Source organism: Asterias rubens, chromosome 21 (genome assembly GCF_902459465.1).
Source record: "Asterias rubens chromosome 21, eAstRub1.3, whole genome shotgun sequence".
Taxonomy (NCBI): Eukaryota; Metazoa; Echinodermata; class Asteroidea; order Forcipulatida; family Asteriidae; genus Asterias; species Asterias rubens.
In genome coordinates, this window is record NC_047082.1 from 9,770,202 (window position 1) to 9,794,726 (window position 24,525).

A 24,525-nucleotide genomic window follows, 5' to 3' on the forward strand; every position below is an offset into this window, starting at 1 on the left:
CATCATGTAGCATCATCTGCCAGCCTAACCATGGTCTGAGCTCTCAAGTTTGAGTGTCTATTCGGATCAAATCAACATCAGCGTTGGGGCGCACCATTTAAATTCCAGTCTGAAATATCATTTGCTCCTAGAAACAATGACCGTCCACTTATAAACACAGTCTGCTGGATAGTGTAGCATTCTGGCTATACATGTGTATGATTTGAGGCATTGCATGGTGAGGTATCAATACGTATATATTTGGTTTGCGGTAACACCATTGTGTATATCTACTTGCCAGGTAGAGTTTGTTCTTTAAAGAACTGTCTTGCTATATATTCAACTACCACAGAGTAGATTTTTAGGCCAAATTATCAACAAAGATGCATTAAAAAGCTGCATGTGAAAGCTTCAGTTAATAATAAATAATAATAATAAGACTTGTAATGCGCACATATGTAATGGAAGTGTCGTGGCCGAGCGGTTAAGAGCACCGAATTCAAACTCTGGTGTTTCTGATCAGCAGAGTGTGGGTTCGAATCCCCAGCCGTGACACCTGTGTCCTTAAGCAAGACACATAACCATTGCTTCGTCCTTTGGATGGGACGTAAAGCCGTTGGTCCCATGTGTTGTTTAAACGCATGTAAAAGAACCCAGTGCACTTGTCGAAAAGAGAAGGGGTTCGCCCCGGTGTTCCTGGCTGGATTGGCAGCATATTGCGCCACAGCACCTTGTAAACCATTACATTGTGCTTAAGGATTAGGTCTTATATTATCTCAGAAATCGCCCCCACTCCTTGCAGTAATAATACCTGGCGCTTTGTATCCTTTGGCAAAAGGCGCGTTATAAATACGGTTATTATTATATCCACCCTGCTGGGTGTTCAAGGCGCAGTAAAACCAAAAACAAAACAAAAACAAAACACAACACAAGGAAAAACAGACACAACAAAATTAGTCATTGAAAACCTGTGACATAAGATAAGTTTTGAGAAGAGACTTGAATTTTGCGGTACAAACACAAGATCGAAGATTAAGTGGTAGAGAGTTCCAGATGCGTGGCGCGGCTGAAGAAAAAGACCTGTCACCCCATAAGTGTCAAGACTTGGGTTCAATGAGGAGAAGCATGGAACTTGATCGAAGATTCCTTGATGGAGTGTAAACTTGAAGCAGTTCAGAAATATAGTGGGGAGCCTTGCCATTTAGAGCTTTGTGGACAATGAGCATCAGCTTGAAGATGATTCGTTGAGAGATAGGGAGCCAGTGTAGTTGTTTCAGAATGGGGGTGATAGAACAGGATTTTCTAGACAGTGTCACAATGCGGGCAGCAGTATTTTGGAGCCGTTGAAGTCGGGAAATCTGGTTGTTAGGAAGACTGTAGAGAAGAGCATTGCCGTTGTCAAGACGAGAAGTAACAAATGCGTGAATGACCTTTTCAGTGGCACTTTTGTCCAAGTACTTGCCAATCTTACCTATATTCCTGATGTGATATGATGATAAACGAACAATATTGTTGATGTGTGGCTGAAGTGTCATCGATGAATCAAAAATAACCCCCAGTTGAATACAGTTGACCAACTTGATAACAAACCAATCTTTCCATTATGTTGAAAGTAATTCCAAATATCTCCCCAATTGTTGGACAAGATCTTCCTGATTGCAAGATGCGAGTGATGTTGGAAGCTCTGCCCCTAATCTCACCCTCACCCCCCTCCGATCCCTCCCTGCAAAAATCACTATGTTCTATCCCCTTCAGGTAGGCCTACTGCATTTAATAATTGAGCTTGGTTTAATAATATACAGTGAAGCATTTCCTGTCTCCACTTTACTCTATATTTATTTTCCAAACTGGCCTCGGGTAAAATTCATGTCTTCTCATAGATGAAAAATCAGCAAAAGTTTTTTTGTTAAGACTGCTTAGTAAATATCATGCCATTAATCTGTGCAGAGAGAAATGCATTTCACAGTTCTTAATACAGGGATCAAAGTTAACACTGGACCACAGGCCTGGGGCCAGTGATTATACATGTAAAGCGACCAGCAAGTAAACCCATGACTGGGAAAGTCCGGCAGTCTCGTGTTTTTGTTCAAATGTTGACTTTCACTCTGATTAATTTAAAGGAAAACGTACACGTTTGGAAATTACTGAAAACAAATATTAACTTAAGAACTGACTTGGTAACGAGAATTGAAGAGCTGTTGATTGTATAAAACATTGTGAGAAACGACTCCCTCTGAAGTAACGTAGCTTTTGAGAAAGAGGTAATTTCTCACTAAAATAATAAAAGACTTCTAGCTAGAAGTCTTTTATTGCTATCTGAAAGCACACAAATTTGTCACAAGGGTGTTTTTTCTCTCATCATTTTCTCGCAACTTCAATGACCAATTGAGCTCAAATTTTCACAGGCTTGTTATTTTATAGGGATGCTTATGTTGGGATACACCAAGTGAGAAGACTGGTCTTTCACAATTACCAATCATGTTCCTTCCCTTTAAGTTCTGTTGAGTGTTGAAGAACTCTTACCCACAATACAAATGAGATCAATCTTCTTTTTATATGTATGTACTGCTTGTTGAAATGAAAACTGTTCAAATGTTAAAGGTGCTGGAATCTATTGGTAATTGCTCAAAATAATTGTCGGCATAAAAACTTACTTGGTAACAAGAAATGGAGAGCTGCTGAAAGTATAAAACGTTGTGAGAAACGGCTCCCTCTGAAGTAACATAGTTTGTGAGAAAGAGGTAATTTCTCACTCAAATATTAAAGGCAGTGGACACTATTGGTAATTACTGAAAATAATTATTAGCATAAAACCTAACTTGGTGACAAGTAATGGGGAGCTTTTGATAGTACAAAACATTGTGAGAACAACTCCCTCATGAGTAACATAGTTTTTGAGAAAGAAGTAATTTTCCACGAATATGATTACAAGACCTTAGATTTAGAATTTGAGGTCTCAAAATCAATTGAGCTTCATACACCAACTCACCAAGTGAGAAGACTGGTCTTGGACAATTACCACCAGTGTCCAGTGGCTTTAAAAGATTTCAAGGCCTGAAGCTTTTTTTTCACCCAAGTGAGAATACTGGTCTTTGACAATTACCAAAGGTGTATCCCAACATACATTTATGCATTTAAAATAACAAATTTGGGGCTCATTTGGTCATCAAAGAGGCGAGACGGTAATGAAGGAAAAAATACCCTTATTGCACAAATTTGGGTGACTTTCAGATGCCTTAAAAGACTTCAGCCTTGAAATATTGTTAAAACTCAAATCTTTTAGTGAGAAATTACCTCTTTCTAAAAAAAACTTTGTTACTTCAGAGGGAGTCGTTTACTACAATGTTTTATACTCTCAACAGCTCCCGTTCCCTCGTTACCAATTAAGTTTTTATGCTAATATGTGGTTTAAAGGCAGTGGACACTATTGGTAATTGTCAAAGACTAGCCTTCACAGTTGGTGTATCTCAACATATGCATCAAATAACTAACCTGTGAAAATTTGAGCTCAATCGGTCATCGAAGTTGCGAGATAGTAATGAAAGAAAAAAACACCCTTGTCACACGAAGTTGTGTGCGTTTAGATGGTTGATTTCGAGACCTCAAGTTCAAAATCTGAGGTCTCAAAATCAAATTTTGTGGAAAGATACTTCTTTCTCAAAAACTATGGCACTTCAGAGGGAGCCGTTTCTCACAATGTTTTATACCATCAACCTCTCCCCATTACTCGTCACCAAGAAAGGTTTTATGCTAATAACTATTTTGAGTAATTACCAATAGTGTCCACTGCCTTTAAGCCATTACCAGAAGTATCAGTGCCTTTAATTAAGTATAGACAGTATTCACCGGGCTTGGTTCGTACTGCATAAAGTATTTATGCATTTTTTCAATTAAACATATGCAGCCCACATGAGGCATAATCGCTAATCAAGGTAGAGAGATGGTCTGGCCTGTATAGGTAATGAATGTAACGCCTTAGGGGGGAGAAAATCAATGCAGATATGGGCTAGGAACAATGGAGGATTACTATTACATACTGCACATGTTAAGTATATTAGCAATTATAATACTGCAGGCTACAATTTTTGTGGGCAGACTGAATAACATTTACAATTTTTGAGTAAATTTTCCCCACATACATGTATTATAGAGACTTTCACCCTCTTGCTCCTGTCTTTTTTTTCCCCCTGTATTCCTAATAATTATCAAGCGTAATATTCTTCCTACTTAAATAAGTTCAATTTACGAATTGTTTTACCCCAGCAAAATTTGAATAAAATATCCTGAAAAGTATTGGATACCATGTGATGTAGGTCAGCCCTTGTACGCAATCAAGTTTTCTATTTTTTTCCCCAAGGACCAAATTATGAGGATGGGACATTACAGAGTTTTATCTGACGTTTGGTCAGTAAGGGGCCATTCAATTTTGTTTCTCTCAAAATTTTGGGTAGGAGGGTCAAAAGAATCAAAATTCAGTTTTGATATCAAAATAAGTGATATACATGTACTATTATTAACAAACGGAAAAGGAGAAGAAAAAATACCTAGGCCGCCATATTGACAGTTACATTCCTGATACAAAGTTAAGTTGTTTGTTTTTAAAATAAATAAAAATCCATTCCAATCTACTGATGTTGGAGACATTTGATGAACACTATTTGATTCATTTAAGGCATGACATTGTTCTTCATTGTATAGATTATATATTGTGAAGCCATTCAATATTAAAAATGGAAACTTGGGGTGTCAAAACAATTTTGACTAAAGAAAATCGAAATCTGAATGGCCCCCATCACAACTCAACAAGTTCTGCAGTCTAGTGTCCTTCCAAATGTAGTTAAAGATTGATTAACGACGACAGCTTTCAAGATCAAGGATTACAACAATTTCTGAAATCCGCTGCAAAACAAACATTGTATTAAACAAAAAAGCAGTCAATGAAAAACTCTGACTACGCGTATTCTCTTCAAACTTGACCTTTTTTCCCCTGACATGTGCTCTTGGGGAAAGTACAGTATGCATGTTCATGTGCCTGCCGTCGATTTCACAAAACTCTTCCTAACTTAAGACTAATCTTAGGACTTAGGACGAGTCCCAACCCTGCACTCTAGCATGCAGACCTTAAGATTAATCCTAACTCGTCCTAACTCGAGATAAGACGAGTCTTTACTCTTTGTGAAATCGACCCCTGATTCCTATAGATAAGTTGCAATTGACGCCATCTCTACGGGCAAATTGCATTTTGGCTTGCAGGCTCAGTTTAATAATGCAACCGCGCTGTTAACTAACCAATCAGGCAACGAGTTTTGTGAAATGTGCGCATGCTGCACACCGTTCTTGCGCAAAACGCATGGCTGTGTGTTCCAATTTGCCCGTAAAGATGACCAATTTGCGTCAAGTGGGAGCTATCTATAGATTGTTGATACAGTGCAGTAAACTGGGAAGGCAATGACTTTTGTAGAGGCCCCTAAGATCAACAACACTCAAGACACTGCTCTTTAGAGGGATTGGGGTTATACAAACAAAATGTTAAGAATGTATTTTAATAAGCTGACTGGCATTCAAGGGGAAAGTACTACATCTGGTTTTGGTGCCAATCTGCATTGTCAGATGGTTTCAAAACTATATCACGTGCCAATTAACTTTAACACCTTCAAATCACAGGCAAGTTAATTTTTACAGTTGCATAATATCACTTGCAATTTAATTGCTACAGCATGCCTATCACATGCAAAATAAATTTTACAGTATGCATAAATATCACAAGCAAAATATTTTGCCATACCAAGTTACGAAAATGGCGTGTGCGCGTCCATAAAAATGGTTTCACAACGAAACTGCACGCACAATGAGACACTCAGCGTTCTCCGGGTTCTATTTGTATGGGTTGGATATATTCTTTTGAAATAATCAATCCCATAACTTGCCCGTATTTGTAACACAATAATTGTGATGCTTTCTTGTCACAGTGTTATGGATTGAAGACATTGAAGACCCTGTCTTAAACTTCATCTCTATCACCAAGCAGTCATGTAAAGCCCGGTTCATACTTCCTGCGAAAGGAGGGTTCGTGATGTCAAATTCATGTCAAGTTCGCTTCGCATTCGCAGGAAGTATGAACCGGGCTTTAGGAAGTCACTCTCATGCTCTCTCTTTATATAAAAAAAAACCGTCTTAACACCCTTTTATTTTGAAACGGTTGAAATCCGAACAGACCATACCTAACGTACAATCCTTGTTTACATGTAACATAAGCTGAGTACATTTTGTCCTGAATGCTTGTACAGACCTTCCTCTACTCAAGAAACCCATCAGCATGGAGAACCTCCTGTGTATAATTTTACCATAGAGCTAGGATTTTACAAAGTTGGGGTTGAAGGTCGCCCGAGGACCTCTTTCACACTTTAGTCTCTAAATCCCTGGGTGACCCACAAGATCTGCTGCTAGCCCTCTGGCAGTCACTTCGTTCATAATTCTACCTCCATGCTTCATTCCATCATGTGCCTGTACTATCTCTCATTTCTCAAGGGATGATAAAGAAGGAGCTTGACACAAACTGAGCGTAGTAGGGGCTTGAAGCAGTAGTAAACACTTGCGAGTGAGTTCTTAAATTAAAGGGAAGGTACACGTTTGGTAATTGTCAAAGACCAGTCTTCTCACTTGGTGTATCCCATCATATGCATAAAATAACAAACCTGTGAAAATTTGGGCTCAATCTGTCATCAAAGTTGCGAGAAAATGATGAAAGAAAAAACACCCTTGTTGAACAAATTTGTGTGCTTTCAGATAGGAATAAAAGACTTCTAGCTAGAAGTCGTTTATTATTTTAGTGAGAAATCTCAAAAACTACATTACTTCAGAGGGAGTTGTTTCCCACAATGTTTTATACTATCAACAGCTCTCCAATGCTTGTTACCAAGTCAGGTTTTAAGTTAATATCAAACATGTACCTTCCGTTTAAGCTGTGTCTCTCACTCACTAGGATTATACGTACCAATAAGGCAGATTTTGATTGGTCAGCTGCCTGATGAGAGACCAAATTTCATTGGACAGCCTAGATGCACTCCTGACTTGGTTACCATAAATCGTTGCATATAATAGGGTGATTTCTTTTTGAGTGGCTACTGTGTAAACTTCCGGTTGAAGAGAACAAGACTGTATGATAGGCCTTGACGGCTCATGGTCTAATGGTAGAGTTTGAGTGATTTGTTGGTGACCTAAGGAAAGGGACTCTAACAGTATTGCTTACTCAGTCTACACCACATTAAGAGTTTCTTGACCCAGTTTCGTAAAGCCTGTAAGCACAGCAACTTGCTTTTTTTTTTATTATAAGTTTCTACTGTTGGAACGTTATTAATTTAATATTATGCAAGGAGCATTGATGCTGTCTATTGTCTGTTTGTCTATTTGAAGTATCAGGATAGGTATTTGGGAAGTTTGACTATTTCTTCCAAGTAGCATTCTATGTTCTTCCGAAGGGTCAGGCTCCAGCAGTCGGATTAAAGCATATTAATGAGAAAATAGAATTAGTTGTTGCAAACTGCTAACCAAAAGGATCTGTGCATCAAAGGCTAAAAGAACTTATAAATTAAAAATTACACTGAAATTCTCTCCAGGTTTGGTTCTGTTCTGTTTTGTTTATGATACTACTGTACATATGCACCGTTCCATCTAGTTAGTGAAATCTGTTTCCTACACCCACGAACCCAGATTCACTGTACTCTTTGATCCTTGTTGACTTTCCTACGTGATGCAAAAACATTCTCAGTCCGTACGTGATGCAGTAAAACTAGTACACAGTCTTGAAGTATCTACTATCCCTTGAGTGACGATTAACGCAGATAAGGGGCTCAATTGCTAAGAACCATGAAGCATCTTAGCCCTGCACAGCATTTCCCCCCCTCTTGCCTCCCGCCACCACCACCACCACCACCACACATGTAGAACATAGACCCCGCGGCCAGTTAAGATCACAGCGTACAACTTTAATCACTGCGATGGAATGAGACAAGACCATCAACCCTAAGGGCTACATCTCATCCAATCCTGATAAGACTAGAAGAATGTCTCGTTGCCTCTCAAAGTCCCTTGTCATCCCCCGGAAAAATGGGTTCTCATCAACTCCCCAATTCAATTCCTGTGACGAGGAAGGTCTATTTTATCTGTGACCTACGTAACACAGCCATCGGCGAAACCTACACTTGAGTTCACTCTGTGTGGAATAAAAACTGAGCAGTTCTGGCTTGATTGGCCCGTAATTTACTTAAACATTTTTCGGCTGAGGTTGCTCCAGCGCGTGTACATCATGACTTCATGAACATGTTGAGGCTTTTTTTTTTTTCCAGCTGCGTTTCAGGGAGAGTGTTAATGCTTGAGTTATTAGCAAGCTTTGTGAAATGGTGAGGGTTTGTGTTTAAGGGATTTCTGGACGATAGATAGCTTCATTCTAAGTAAGATTTTTTTTTTTTTCACCAAGAGTATGGAATAAATGTATTATTTAGTTGAATTATTGAAAGATGATTGTATGCCATGTTGTATTACTGTAAGTATTGGAAAGGTTGTTGTTTTTGTTTTTGTTTTAATACATCTTATTCAGGCTTATTGGGGTTTTCAGGGTGGGTGTTTAATGCTTAGTTATTAGCAAGCTTTGTGAAATGGTGAGGGTTTGTGTTAGGGATGGGTGCCTGGACGATAGATAGCTTCAGTCTTAGTAAGATGATTTATTATAATGGATGGGCTCTTATTCATTTTTTTAAGGCCATGTTGTATGACTGTAAGTATTGGAATGGTTGGTTTTTTTTTGGTTTTATTTAAATGCATCTTATTTAGGCTTTTTGGTGTTTTCAGGGTGAGTGTTTAATGCTTAGTTATTAGCAAGATTTGTGAAATGGTGAGGGTTTGTGTTAGGGATGGGTGCCTGGACGATAGATAGCTTCATTCTAAGTAAGATGATTTATTATAATGGATGGGCTCTTATTCATTTTTTGAAGGCCATGTTGTATGACTGTATGTATTGGAATGGTTGGTTTTTTTTTAGTTTTTATTTAAATGCATCTTATTTAGGCTTTTTGGGGTTTTCAGGGTGAGTGTTTAATGCTTAGTTATTAGCAAGATTTGTGAAATGGTGAGGGTTTGTGTTAGGGATGAGTGCCTGGACGATAGATAGCTTCAGTCTTAGTAAGATGATTTATTATAATGGATGGGCTCTTATTCATTTGATAAGGCCACATTGTCTGTCTGACTGTATCGGAATGGTTGTTGGTTTTGTCATGTTTTTTTTAGTACGTTTCGTCAGGATGTTTTGTAGCTCTACAGTTTCTTGTAAGTCAAGAAGTGCCGGCAATAATCTCTGGATTGAAGGGAAGGCTTCACTCATGGATCAAGTTCACTCATGAGGAGTCCTTGGTTTTATTATCTTTCTTTTTTACGTTTTTTTATATTTCCGTTTTTAGGGGGTAGATTTTTTCTTTTGTGACCACAAATTCCGTAACTTGCCTGATGTTCTTCAGAAGTGTATAATACTAAGAAGAGCTTAAATTCCTGGCCCATTTCAGGGTGAAAAACTATACATAAAAATATCAAAAGGCAAACAATGCATAAACTGATAAAAATTATGATAAACATACAAGCGGGGTATAGGTTTATAAGAACACAACAAATCCTTGAAAAAAATTGCAATAGAAATGCAGACAAAATGTACAAATTATGATGTCAGCCTCTTCTCTCGTCGTAATGGCCCAATGTCAATATCCAAGACCATTAGTTGAAATCCCTTCTTGTTTAAATTCCATTTGGTCGGGCTCAGACGACCAACCAGTGCTTGTAAGATAAATCTAGCGTGATTTTCTTACAAACCATGCAAGGATTAAGGGGTTAAAGATGCAGGCATCCTCATTTGCTCATCGTAGCGTTATTGCATTTTAAGATTTAGGTTCAGTATCGGTGTTGCGGCAAAAATGGACCAATCATTGATGTCCAATCTGTGATGTATTAACCAATGACCAATCACAGCCATGAATGCCCAGGTAAAAGTCTGGCAATGCATGGGTTGTGTATGTGGCTGGTGTAGCCTATATTAACTATTACACCCCAAAAACAAATACTCGTTGTGAAATTAATAGATTTTCTCTTCCACAACTAAGAAATTATTAATTTATACACACCGTGAAGTGTAATAAATTTCCAAAGCAGAAAGAGTTATGGAAAAACAACTCTGATGAATATGAATATACATGAATAATATATTTGTGTGTTGTAAAGAGGTGAATTGTAGCTTGGTAGTTGATGCAAATCGCACAATTTTTACAATGTAGAGTAATGCACTTTAGTTCAAGCGACGTTTGTCTTAAGTGCTTATGTTTTAGAGTACTTACTGTACGTAAAATAATGTATGTACCTGAATTATGGCCGTTGAGTTTTATATCGACTTTTAATTGCCTTGTTGTTTTTGTAGTTTGATGAAAATATGACACTGCAGAGGGATAAATTTTTTAAGCAGAGCTTGTAGGCAATGGTCCCTAAAGACATGCATCTGCATCGAGACAAAGAATAACAATTACAATACAGTAAACCAAGAGGTCCTTGAAATGTAAGCGCTGTAGAACTCCTCTGGAAATGGCCACTTTCCAGGAAATAGTTGCCCTTGCTTGGGTGTCTTCGGACATGGGGTGGCAGTGGGGTTAAAGTTCACCAGGAGTTTCCGATTTTATTTTGTTTCTTCTGTTGGGAATTGTCTGGTAGTGCAGATAGGGCGAAATTGTGTGATAAGGAGCACACCTACATGTAAATGTAGCTCTACAGAAGATAGATAGATAAAATGGTTTATTCAAAAACTGTCCTCGCAGCACAAAGGCTGAATTACAACAATTTTACGTAAATTTAAATTAAATATTGTGTTTGGTAATAAAAAATTATGTGGAATAGTTAAAGCCATTGGACACTTTCGGAACAGCAAAAAAAAAGTATACAGAACAATCATTGGTTCTCCCCCTAGATAATAACATCATGGCGAACATACTTTAATTCCAGTAGAGCCTCTCCACTGACGGAATTTTAGTTGGTGAGAATTGTCTGATCCTGCATCACCCCTATCAATCAATTAAACCCTGTTGAATAAAAGAAACACTCCAATTTGATTTATTCACGGCGGCGGGGGTTAGCCCCGCAGTGTGTTTCACGTAGGATGTTACGGCTGTACGCACGATTCTACGCCCCCGTGGCTGGCACAGGTTTTTTTTGCCTTAGAGGAGGGAGGGGGGGGGGGGGGACACGTGAATTTGTTGCATTGGAATTGGCCCCATTGGTGGTGGTTTGTGTTTGGAGTGTCTTCAACCACCCTCTGATGCCTGAATGCTCACAGCTTGAAGCTGGAGAGAGGATTGACGTCATAACCCTGACCTGTCCTACTGCATCCTTATTAAAGGGGATTTTACATCATCGGTTTCATCTCTTTGTGAAACTAAGGTCTCTCAGAGTTAAGCGAACCTTAATCACCGGGCCTGTATGCTTCCTTTTTGAAAGGGCAAGGGCACCAAGGCATTTTCCTTTTCTTGGTAAATTAGGCACCCTGTGAGGAAATTGTAAATTTGTACGTCAGTGACCATGGAGACAATTGCCTTTATAAGAAACACCTAAAGTCTAACTGCCCTATATATACCTCACGGTATACTAGACAATGTCTAGATCTCATATAACTAGCCGTCACACACATTCTATGCACACTAAGAACAGTGATTCTCTTTATCTCAACGGTATGTGTTTTAAACGTCTGATATACCGCGAGGTATAGGGCAGTTAGACTTTAGGTCTTCCTTATAATAAAACACCTTGAAGTATCAGGCCTAAGAACCCAATGGAAAGAAGACAAGGAAGGAAGTTTAAGGTTTAGACGTGGGAGGAAAAGGCCAGAGACAGGGAAAACCTGCGCAGTCAGATAGGGACCGAAATTCCTGTCCACCTAGTGCCCCGGCGTGATACAATTAACAAAACAAGAACATACCTTTTTTTTTTTCTCAGGTTCGCCTTGATTTTCTTTTTTGCATGAACATGACAAAATCACCGGAATCTTTATGGTTTTTTTAGCAAGTTTCTTGTCCATACCTCCCTTTTTGGTTCAGTCTCTGCAAGATAAACACCCCCCCCCCAAAAAAAAAGACGTCAAACTTTCAGTTGCTGTACTTTCGGATCTATTTTTAGAATTCCATAAGTACAGTCAACAGTAGAGTAATCTTGTCTATCCAACACGGTCCATCAATTAACACCAGGTCTTGTTATTCTTCAATGATCATTGATAAAAATAGTCCGGTTTTCTATTTTGTCTTGTCTGGTGATTTGAGAATGAATTGTAATTTTTCTCAAAAATGGAAAATAACCCCCAAAACAACGGAACGAAAAATGGACAAACGGACCAGAGCGAAAAATAGTTGTAGTCTGTTTTATATTTTCTCTTGTTTGGTGATTTGAGAATGAATAATAATTTGTCTAAAAAATTAAGGGAGAAAAAAAAAAAAAAAGAAACGCAACGACAAGAATGAAAATAGTTGTAGTCAGTTTTATATTTTGTCTTTTCTAGTGATTTGAGAATGAATTATAATTTGTCTAAAAATTTAAAAAATAACCACCCACAAAAAATAACCACCCAACACAATGGAACGCCATGAAAGAAAAATAGTTGAGTCTGGATTCGAACTGAACTGTTATTATCTGAGACAGAATAAACACTTACTGCCGTCCCCTTTCCCTCGGTTCTTCTCGATTCTCTTGCTCTTGAGCCAATCGGCCAATTGCAGAGGAAATTGTCTTGATATATTGTCAACATTTTTGTCGGGATGTGTTTGCTCACAGCATCTCCTCGGCAGGTGGGAGATAAAAATAGTACCCCTGACTGAACTCGGCTCACCCTGGCTTGACTGCTCGAAGTCCAACTCACAATTGGTTCGATTTTTGTTTAAAGGGGTGGTTTGTCAATCATTTTTGGCTTCCTCCTCAACAAACACTTTTATTGAAACCTGCTTTGTTTCCAGTGAATTTTCTCAACCTCTAAACCTAATCTTATAGCCTTCAAGAAACGTCAGGCCATTTGCATAATCATTTGCATAATTTTTGCATTTATACCATACATGTAGTTCTTTTGGTCGGTAAGCAGTTTGCAACAGCTAATTCTATTTCCTCTTTTATCAGTAATTATTGCTTATTATTTAAGCAATTTCTTTGAGCTGTATAATTACAAAAGGGTATCTCAGAACAGAACAATTTTGCTTATCAGAACTTAGGTTACCCACTAAGGTAAAGCACCATACCATCTTTTATTGGTCCTACTTAAAGGGGAGGTACACGTTTGGTAATTACTCAAAACAAATATTAACTTAAAAACTGACTTGGTAACGAGCATTGGAGAGCTGTTGATAGTTAAAAACATTGTGGGCAACGACTCCCTCTGAAGTAATGTACTTTTTGAGAAAGAGGTAGTTTCTCACTGAAATAATAAAATACTTCTAGCTAGAAGTATTTTGTTCCTATCTGAAAGCACACAAATTCGTCCAACAGGGGTGTTTTTTCACAGGTTTGTTATTTTATGCTTATGATGGGATACACCAAGTGAGAACACTGGTCTTTGACAATGACCAAATGTGTACAGTGCCTTTAAAGGTGTCCAGATTCAGTGAGGGTGAAGTTTATCTTGGTTTCTGGTTCAGTATTCAGTTAAAGCATTGTTCAGCCTAGTTCTTTCCAGTTCAAGTTAATTCATAGCTCTTTAAAGGGAAGGTATACGTTTGGTAATCACTTGGCAATAAAAACTTGGTTATAAGAGCAGCAGCTTTCAATAGTACAAATCATTGTTTGAATCATTTCACTTTGAAGTAATGTGGTTGTGGCAAAATACATCAGTTTTTATCTCCTAAAATTTGAATCTGAGAAGCGTTACTGTCAGATACATGGTATGATTCCAAGATTGTGTATTCCAATTGACCGTATTGAATATGACGTCACCGTTCAAATATCTGCCCTACAACATGGCGTCTGTGCGCGTGTGCATGCGTGTGTGCGTGCATGTGCCGTACAAATCTAACCGAGAATGCTGTGTGCTGCGTGCGCTGTTGGACGTGTAATAGATGAAATCAAATTAAAAAAGGTAAACAAAATTTCCCGATGGTAGAATAACCTATGCTCACTTCTGCTGATCTTTTAGTATCATGGCCGAGGGGTCAAGTGCACTGGACTCAACTTCTGGTGTTGTCAGAGTGTTAATACTAGATGAGAAAAGAAAGAAATGTACCTTCTCTTTGAATCTACAGTATATCAGTCAAATCTTGCTTTCGGAGACACTGCACTTCTCCCTAACCCACATGATTGATTCCAGTGATACGAAGCCAAACAGCTCCAACGCCAAATTGTTCTTACGGGGGTGAATTATCCACAATTGGTCATATTAGATAACAATGCGAGATAATAATGAAAGAAAAAACACCCTTGTCACCAGAGTTGTGTGCTCGCAGATGCTTGATTTTGAGACCTCAAAATCTAATTCTGAGGTCTTGAAATCAAATTCGTGGAAAATTACTTCTTTCTCGAAAACCTTTTCACTTCAGAGGGAGAGCCATTTCTCACAATGTTTTATACTATCAACCTCTCCCCACCAGGCATTACCAAGTAAGGTTTTATGCTAATAATATAGTATCCACTGCCTTTAAGTTATCTTTCAAATCTTGCTTTCGGAGACACTGCACTTCTCCCTAACCTACATGATTGTTTCCATCCAGTGATACATGTACTACCCATAAGAAAAAAACAAAAAACCGTCTCCCACGCCAAAATGTTCTTACGGGGGGTGAATTAACCACGAGACAGCTGGTACAGTGATTACGTTCTTCTTCTTCATCGTAAAGTAGTTCTGGGTGATGTGAAAATGACAGGATTTACATGTCACATTATCTGGCTGAATTTTTTTGAGGGATTACATGTAGAAGCATGGATGGGGTTAGAAGGCACTGTGCTGCTTTGCCAAGGGCCGGAGGTTATAATCCCTTTCGTGGGCACCTATGTGCCAGTGCAACAAAATCGCATTGCTTGATAATTAAAGACCTGCTTGAACGAAAACGTCAAGTCGTGAACTTTGCTGAATTCCACTTAAAATGTTTTTGATGAATAAGGAAATCGAGTCATATGATTATAAATAGGTTTCAATTGTGTAAAAAAACAATCATTTTGTATGCCCTTGTCCAGAGCTTTTCTGCGAGATTTGCGAAAAGCCCCGTTACGTAATCACTCTCAAAACGTCATAAGTAGATAAAGCCGCTTTGTTGCAGCGTGGATGTATAACAAAGCAAACTCCCACAAATGACGTCAGCGGCATTGTCCTTTGTCACCCGCTCTCAACGGCAGAAGTGTTTTTAGTTTTTCAAAAAACCTTTAGGTAGGGGCCTGATTTTTTAATCGATAATTACGAAAAGTTCAGATTTGAACACATATCAAAATTACATTAAAATGGTGAACAAGTGCATTATAAACAAGTAAAAATACCATTTCTATTGAAAACACTCCGCTCAGGTAGCTGTTTAAAGCCAGTGGACACTATTAGTAATTGTCAAAGACCAGGGTTTTCACTTGCTGTGTCCCAACATATGCATAAAATAACAAACCTCTGAAAATTTGAGCTCGATTGGTCGTCGGAGTTGCGAGATAACTAAGAAAGAATAAAACACCCTTGTCACATGAAGTTGTGTGCTTTCAGATGCTTGATTTCGAGACCTCAAATTTTAAACTTGAGGTCTCGAAATGAAATTAGTGGAAAATTACTTCTTTCTCGAACTACTCCACTTCAGAGGGAGCCGTTTCTCACAATGTTTTATACTATCAACCTCTCCCCATTACTTGTACCCAGTAACGTTTTATGCTGATAATTATTTTGAGTAATTACCAATAGTGTCCACTTCCTTTTAGGTCATACAGCTGACATGGACATTTTTTTTTTTTACCTTGTTGTAGATTGGCTGAACAACAATTTCTCACTGATACGCCGTAGTCGTTAGGTTGCTGGTGGCCGTAGAGAAACACAATGGGAAAACAGAACAGTAAACTCAAACCAGAAATTCTGGCTGACCTCAGGCAACAGACAGAGTTCAACGAGAGTGAACTACAAGAATGGTACAAGGGATTTCTTAAAGGTGAGCATTTTTCAAACAGAAATTAGTTACTCAACAAAATTCCATAAGGTTCCATTATGTTGTTGCTTACAGTTACATTTAGAATGTGAATTCTCAGAAGTTTTATTGCATAATGCAAGAATGATCTCAGCAAAATGTCTGCATTCAGAATCATTTCAAAACAACATGTTTGGGGGGGGGGGTTGCATATCTCAGGTGGCATCACAGTTCCACGGAGGTTTCCGGTAGCCACAATAAGACAGATTTACTCCATTAACGCTTTCCGGGGCAACCCCTACGAATAAACACAGAGCAATTACCCAAGCAGCTATGCAGAAAGCTATCTTGTCATTAGATATGCCCCATCCCAGCTGTGCCCGCTAGAGACACTTATTATCTTGAACTGTGTTAGGGGGATGATCTGGCTTTACATTAAAGGAGAAGTTGCTGCCGTTAGTAATTACATGTATAACCCTTCTATTGGCTGAGCAATCAGTACCGTCCATTGTGGTTTTTTTAATGTGGTGAGTGAGTGTACACAGTACACAGTCAACCCTCCTACTGTCAGACCATCTAATATCAACCACTGTGGTTTTGAGTGATAGATGAACTACATACATGTATGCCAGCCTGCAATATGATATCATGTAGTGTACAAAATGTAGGTACATCAACTAAGTACACGGTCAACCCTCCTACTGTCTGACCGTTCAATATCAACCACTGTGGTTTTAAATGATAAACAAACTATGCTAGCCTGTGATACTATATCAATTAATGAGTGCATACAACACTCTACATGTTCACGGTCAACCCTCCTACTGTTTTACCATTCAATATTAACCACTGTGGTTTCAAATGATAGATAAACTATGCCAGTCTGCAATATATGATATCATGTTTTGAATGCACACTACATGGTCAATCCTCCTACTGTCTGACCAATCAATATCATCCACTGAGGTTTTTCAACATTTGTCAGTTGCACAAGATTTGAAGATACACCAGTACAATAGCAGCCAGCAGAACCCCTTGGTATTACCGGCCCTCTAGTGTTAATAATCTGCCATCAGTCAGCAAACAACGTTGACATGAGAACCCTGCTACACAGCGCCCCTTTAAACCCCCGTTCCTACTTGCAAATGGTGTCAAGCCAGGACTCTATTTGTAAGCTGTTATCATAGTGCGCTCATCACAGAATCATGTGATACCGCATAATAACACCTTGAAATGTATCAACCATGATTAATAGTTTCCGGAAGAAGAGGATGAAGAAAGGAGGGAGGGAGGGGGGGGGTGAGAATTTTATATATAGATCTAATGATGGGAAGCATTCTTAATGTGATGTTTAAAGGCAGTGGACACTATTGGTAATTACTCAAAATAATTATTAGCATAAAACCTTACTTGGTGACGAGTAATGGGGAGAGGTTGTTGGTATAAAACATTGTGAGAAACAGCTCCCTCTGAAGTGCCATAGTTTTGGAGAAAGAAGTAGTTTTCCCTGAATTTGATTTCGAGACCTCAAGTTTAGAATTTGAGGTCTCGAAATCAACCATCTAAACGCACACAACTTCGTGTGACAAGGGTGTTTTCTTCTTTCATTATTATCTCGCAGTTTTGATGACCGATTGAGCTCAAATTTTCACAGGTTGGTTATTTTATGCATATGTTGAGATACACCAACTGTGAAGGCTACTCTTTGACAATTACCAATAGTGTCCACTGCCTTTAAAGATGCAGTACGGTCTGCAATAGGTTATTCAGGCCTGATACTTCACAGAGGCAGTGAAGGGCATTGCCTTGGTGCCCTTGAGATGCTCACAAGAAATTTATCATTGCCCTTTACTAAGAAGAAAATGCCTTGGTGACCTTCACCTTTCAAAATCAAGCATACAGGTCTGGTTAAAATACAGGCCTTGAATTTCCTTCTTGAAGGGGCAGTTTTCCTCGGTAAGGGGCACCTCTCTGAGGAAATTTTTCTTTGTGTTTTGAACTTTGCAAAGGGCACCACAGTCAAGGTACATGTACTGGGCACCACGGCAATTGTGGCAGGTTATTTTGACTTTGAGGCCTATTATTAATTGAATAAATTGGGCAATCGTTAATGAAGGGCCGTATCCAAATTGGCGGCTACAGCTTCGGCTATGACTGTCGCTAAGTGTGTTGCTAAGGATGTCCTGTTCTTAAACACACAACGCCGAAATCTAGCCGTAGCTGTTTTATTAGAAGCTAATTCGGACTTGACCTTACATTTTAGTATACTCTTATTTATATTATCGTGTTTACTTATAGGCATTTGTCTTCATTTATTACAGATTGCCCGAGTGGTCATCTCAACGTGTCCGAGTTCAAGAAGATATACGGAAACTTTTTCCCTTATGGGGACGCCTCGAAATTCGCAGAGCACGTGTTTCGCACGTTTGACGTCAACAATGACGATTCAATTGACTTTCGCGAGTTTATCATTGCGCTGAGCGTGACGTCGCGGGGGAAGCTCGAGCAGAAGTTGAAATGGGCCTTCAGCATGTACGACCTGGACGGCAACGGGTACATCTCCAGACAAGAAATGTTGGAAATTGTTGAAGTAAGATTGGCATTTATTATTACCCTTAAAACTTCTAAAAGATTGATGGAGTGTTGTATCCCCAGGGCTGTATGCTTTGTTTTTGAAAGGGCAAGGGCACCAAGGCATTTTTGGGGTAAAGGGCACCCAGTAAGGGAAATGTAAATTTTTTACTGTCCAGAGTAATGTAAGGGCACCAAGGCAGTGACCAGGGGCATCATGGAGGTAGTGGCTTTCATTGTCTCCGTGAAGTACATGTAGCAGGCCTATTCGCCCTTGCTGTTTTGGGGTCGTTTTTTTTTCTGTATCGAAAGGGTCCAATGGCTTTAAAGGCGCTATATAAATACTTTATTATTATTATTGCTTGTGTTATTCAGTGGTTGGTATATTCCTGATAATGTATGTATGATTCGCATGGTTGCAGGTAGACTGTGTAAGTCATTATTGTTTACGACCCATGCCCATGGGTGTCATGCATAATGCTTATTATGTACATCATGCCAGCAACACCTCAAACGGTCAAGTAAAAAAAATTGCAATGGCACGAGCCAAACTGGTTTGAGTTTGGGTAAAATGTTTAGACCCGGTGTGTGACAGGAGATTCTATCAGCCCATACAGCAAAGACTTTTTTTTTCGCAAATACTCGGGGCACACGCGTTAAGCTTGGAAATAGGTGCCTTGTGGTCTAGCTGGTGATCAATGTTGATCCATAGCTATCCCACAATGCACCTCATTCAACAGTTTGCGCTTGCGCAATGGTATTTGCGAAAAGGGTCTATTTCAAATTTGATCCATAGCTATCCCACAATGCACCTCATTCAACAGTTTGCGCTTGCGCAATGGTATTTGCGAAAAGGGTCTATTTCAAATTTGATCCATAGCTATCCCACAATGCACCTCATTCAACAGTTTGGGCTTGCGCAATGGTATTTGCGAAAAGGGTCTATTTCAAATTTGATCCATAGCTATCCCACAATGCACCTCATTCAACAGTTTGGGCTTGCCCAATGGTATTTGCGAAAAGGGTCTATTTCAAATTTGATCCATAGCTATCCCACAATGCACCTCATTCAACAGTTTGGGCTTGCGCAATGGTATTTGCGAAAAGGGTCTATTTCAAATTTGATCCATAGCTATCCCACAATGCACCTCATTCAACAGTTTGCGGTTGCGCAATGGTATTTGCGAAACGGTCTGATTGTTTCTCTTTATGCGCTTAGAGGCTTTTCGCATTAGGCGCTTTACAAATGTCTTATTATCATTATAATCATCATTAAGTCATTTGTAAATTATTTAACATGTAAGTTTATTTAATACTCTTTGTAAAGCTCCAAGGGTTAACTTTATATTAGGCGATATATAAACCAAATATTTTGTTATTATTATTATTATTATTAATTTCTTTTTTACCCATATACACCGATTTGTGTTAGCACTGTATAGTCAGTATAGGATTTGAACTGCCTCTAGCTACCAGACAATCTCGGTGGTACAGTTGATAAGACACTACTCTAGAATTGCAAAGGTTGTGGGTTCGAATCCCACCCAAATAACATGCCTGTGATATTTCCACAGAGTCGGGAAAATTCTAACATACGTCAGTGTATGGGTAAAACCTTGGTGCAAATTTCCATCTATTTTATATTGTTAATACCATCATTTAGTCATTTGTAAATAATTTAACATTTTATATAAGTAAGTTTATTACATATACTTTGTAAGGCGCCTAGAGTTAACTTTATATAGGCGTCATATAAGTCAAATATATTATTCGTATTCTTATTATAATATTTTTACCAGGCTATCTACAAGATGGTCGGCACAGTCATGAAGATGCCGGAAGACGAGTCGACCCCAGAGAAGCGTACAGACAAGATCTTTCGCCAGATGGATAAGAATCTCGACGGCAAACTCTCGCTCCAGGAGTTCGTGGAAGGCGCCAAAAGCGACCCATCCATTGTAAGGTTGTTACAATGCGACCCAAGCGGAGGCGGTGGAAGTTTGATGTAAACCTTTAGACCCCTTTTATTTAGGCAGCCAGTATTAGTCAAAAAAAACATTATCATTTTGTTTCATTTTGTTCCCGATTTTCCTACGCTTTTCAAACTTTTTTTGAACAAATATAATGTGTGCTAGCAAAAGCTCTACCAAAAGCTCGCCAGAAATGTAAGAACGTTTTGTTTTGTTTTTTGTTTTTTCCTCCAAATGGTACGCTCGTTTGCTTTTCGTTTAAAAGAAAGTTTAAGCAAGGTTGTAGTTGTAGATCTTCTTAAGTAGCGTTCTTGCACTGAGAGCATTCACGCAACATATTTCAAAACTCAAACAAAGTTACTTGGATGATTAAGTGTCTTATATGAAGATTTTTCAATGTGAACATTTTTTAAAGTTTAATTAAAACTACTGTACATGTATTTATAAGATGTTTAAGAAAATCATATGGTAAGGAATGCCCTGTAAATGGAGTCGTTGGGGTAGCCACAGTTAAATAGTCATTGTAAACTAAGAACCGGAAAGAATTTGCAACAAACAAAATAATAATAGTTTTAACTTTCGTGAACATCTCTGCAAAAATGCTAAGTGGGGACTGTCTTAGCTTGAGTAACTTAATCTCTCATGTACATATTGCCTATATGGGAAGGGTGGTGTAGTTTCATCGCCCACGTCACAATGTTAGCTTCATCGACTATGAGTTTTTATAAATTCATGACTTCTGTTTCACATATATTCTAATCTTACGGAGGCCCTCCATCTCATTGATAAAATGTCTGTTTGCGGTTGCGCTACGTGTTCAAACCATGACACAAGGGAATTCCAAGATAAATTATGCATAAACATGGGCTAGCTCTGGAGCCAGAAACACTGTAGTGTCAAGTTGACAACCCAATGCATTAAGCACATCACGTATCAACTTACTGAACAGAGGCCGGGTGCTTCACGTAGGCCAGGGAGGCAATTGCCTCTCTGCCCCTTGAAATGCTTTCAAATTGCCCTCATAGATGTGCCCTGTGGCAAGCTAAAGCTGCTTTGACTCTTAGATGAGTTTGCAGCTATGGTGACACATTATGTATTCTCCCATCAAGGGAACTTGGGTTAAATTATGCCAACTACGAACCCTGAAGTAGTTCAAAACAGAGAGCGTACGCTTCACCCTTGCACATGCGTATTGACTGACCAATAGGATGGAGGCTATCATAGCAGGAGCCATCTTGTATCCTCCAATCAACAGCACACAATCGAAAACCGAGGCAAGATGCATCAGGGCATCTTTTGACATCTCAGATTTTTCAATTCCTCTTGAAGAAAGAAAATATATTACAAGTTCTCGCTTTAACAGGTCGTTTACTTTCATGAATAACTTGAAGACAATAACGGCTGTGAACATAATGTGTTTCTTCACCAAACTCTAAAAGAGTCTGTGAGGTATAGTAGAGTACATGTATGGTGTATGCGCATATTGATCATGGCCGCTATGCCACAAATCGGCGTCTTAATTCTCCAACTGGGACAGATTAGTGACATTATGCCACGATTGTCTCTACTGACTGCATAAAGCATTCCTGTCTTCACACTTCTAAGGATAGATTGTGCTCCGGAAAGGCACCCGACTTTTTTGTTCTTGCCCATATTGGACTCCTCCATTTCATCAGCAGGGCAACGGATACTGGCATCTTAACATGGCTATATTTTAGGTCAAACTGGCATGAAGCTCGCCATGTTGGACTCCTCCATTTCATCAGCGAGGCAACGGATACTGGCATCTTAACATGGCTATATTTTAGGTCAATCTGGCATGAAGCTTGCCCATGTTGGACTCCTCCATTTCATTAGAGGGGCATTGGAGACTAGCGTCCCAACAGGGCTATACATAAGGTCACTCCGGCATGAAACTTGCACAAATCAGCTTGCTTCGTGCGGCCTTCTTCTTTGCAGTTGTTCACTTTTTAATACAGTAAAATATATCAACATTTTACACATTGAAAGTCTATTTTCTTGGTGTTTCATAGTGTCATTTTGTTTTCACTTTTGCATGTAGTGGTGGTGTATGTTTTGGTGACTCATCCTGAAAGAGATATTTAACTTAATCCAATTCTTAAAATAAAATCATGAAATATTTAATACTTATCGGCACAAGGATCGTTGAGGTGTTTTCCTTAGTGTTGAATCTTTTTTAAAGGTAGTAGAGCAAGTACTGTTTTCTTAAATCCACCCCCCCCCCCTCATCTGAGTCCTTAATTTTTAATTTAAATTTTAATTTTTCCTCGCCTTCTTCACAGCATGTACAAAATTAATATTTTTCGAAGACAAAACTTTCCAACTCCCTCCCTCCAACAACCTCCTTCCCAGGCAGTATTCCCTTTACTTCTGTTAAAAGGTCAACAAAGGAAAACACTTGGGACACTAGTTGGCAGCAGACTTGACCAGGTAAAATCTTTCCAAGGCCGTGTCCGAAATGACGTCTTCGGCTACAGCTACGGCTAGATCAGTGCGTCTGCTAGTGTTAGAGTTTCACGTTATAGATAGCTTTTTTTAAACTATTGTGTTGTGGGTTTGGTCCTTCACCATTTCTTCAACTTTAATCACATTGATTATTGGTCATCCCATGTCTGAACGTCAAGCATATTTCACCGGTTAGCAGGGAATTTTGGCTTGTGGGCGTGCGTACTTCACGTTTTTAGGCATTCTTCTCTTTACAAAGCAAGTGGAGAATGACGATCGTAAGCGCAGAATTTGGCGGTAAGCAGAGCCATAAAATTGGGCCCTGTTATTTCTTCAGGGTTGACCTCGGATTAAAACTTCTCATGTCACCTTTTTTGTATCGATCAGGTTTTTTTCTCATTAATCATGTGCACACTGTGGAAACGTTTTTCTTGTTGTATATTATCCATCATGAAATATATATATAATCATGTTTTATATTCTTGATCAGCTTTGCACTCGATAGGTGTTGATTAAAAACTGTATATGTACATGATAGGTCATCATAATGCTTGCACTAATTAACGTATGCGTAGTACAGATCGTAGAAACTGGTCCCTTAAGCCCTGCCCCTTCGACCTATCCAAGATTACACCACAAAAAGCTTGACTAATATCTGTGTATGCTTACGAGGAGCGCATAGAGAGCAGCATTGCTGAAGTTCAAATAATGCGAGCGATGGGCGGGACTTAATGGATCGGTTGGTTTTGTTGTCACAAATTGTTTTGTAAATTTCCTATTTATTTGAATCCAATCATTTTCTCTTGCATAACATCCATTCAATTAAGTCAAATTTGTAGAATGCTACCACAGGGTTCAGTTGACGGTAAAAAGCGTAATCAGTTGCTCGAGCATATCGGCCCCCACCCCTCCCAACCCAAAGGCTGGCTAAAAGATGCCCACTTGTAAGCATAAAATATTTTGACTCTTTGATGATAATGTGAGAGTGTGATTTTGCTTCATGGTGCGAAATATTCTCAATAACAACGAGTCCAATGGGATGGATTATGGGGGATTTGTAGATGTTTAACAGCGGAGGACATTGTTTTGCAAAACCTTAGTCTCTCCCAACCTTCGTATAAACCCGTACAGATAAACCTGCCTGATATCAATTTTTTTTTTTATGAGCATCAGATGTTTTGGGTCTCATGCGACCTCGACAGAGTCTCTTGTGGATGAATTTGCTATGATGCCAGAGAGAGTGTTTGTATTGCATTAAAAACAGTCTGGTTACTATCGATTGGTTTTGTTTTCAAGACCGTTTGGCGAGTCTTGGGATAAGACCAGGGATGGATTTCACAAAGAGTTAGGACTAGTCTTATCTTGAGTTAGGACCAGTTACTCGTCCTTAATTTGGACTA

The 24,525-nt window shown here is 39.0% G+C and overlaps 1 protein-coding gene across 1 annotated transcript in view; it reads left to right on the forward strand.

Moving 5' to 3' along the window:
* The window catches only part of LOC117304366 (neurocalcin homolog), a 45,789-nt gene extending 21,264 nt beyond the window's left edge, over positions 1-24,525 (forward strand). The window contains exons 3-5 of the mRNA XM_033788773.1: positions 15,964-16,142; positions 18,440-18,708; positions 20,489-24,525. Of these exons, the coding sequence (XP_033644664.1) occupies positions 16,034-16,142; positions 18,440-18,708; positions 20,489-20,698 (588 nt within the window). The 5' untranslated portion in view covers positions 15,964-16,033 and the 3' untranslated portion in view covers positions 20,699-24,525. The remainder of the gene's footprint in view (positions 1-15,963; positions 16,143-18,439; positions 18,709-20,488) is intronic.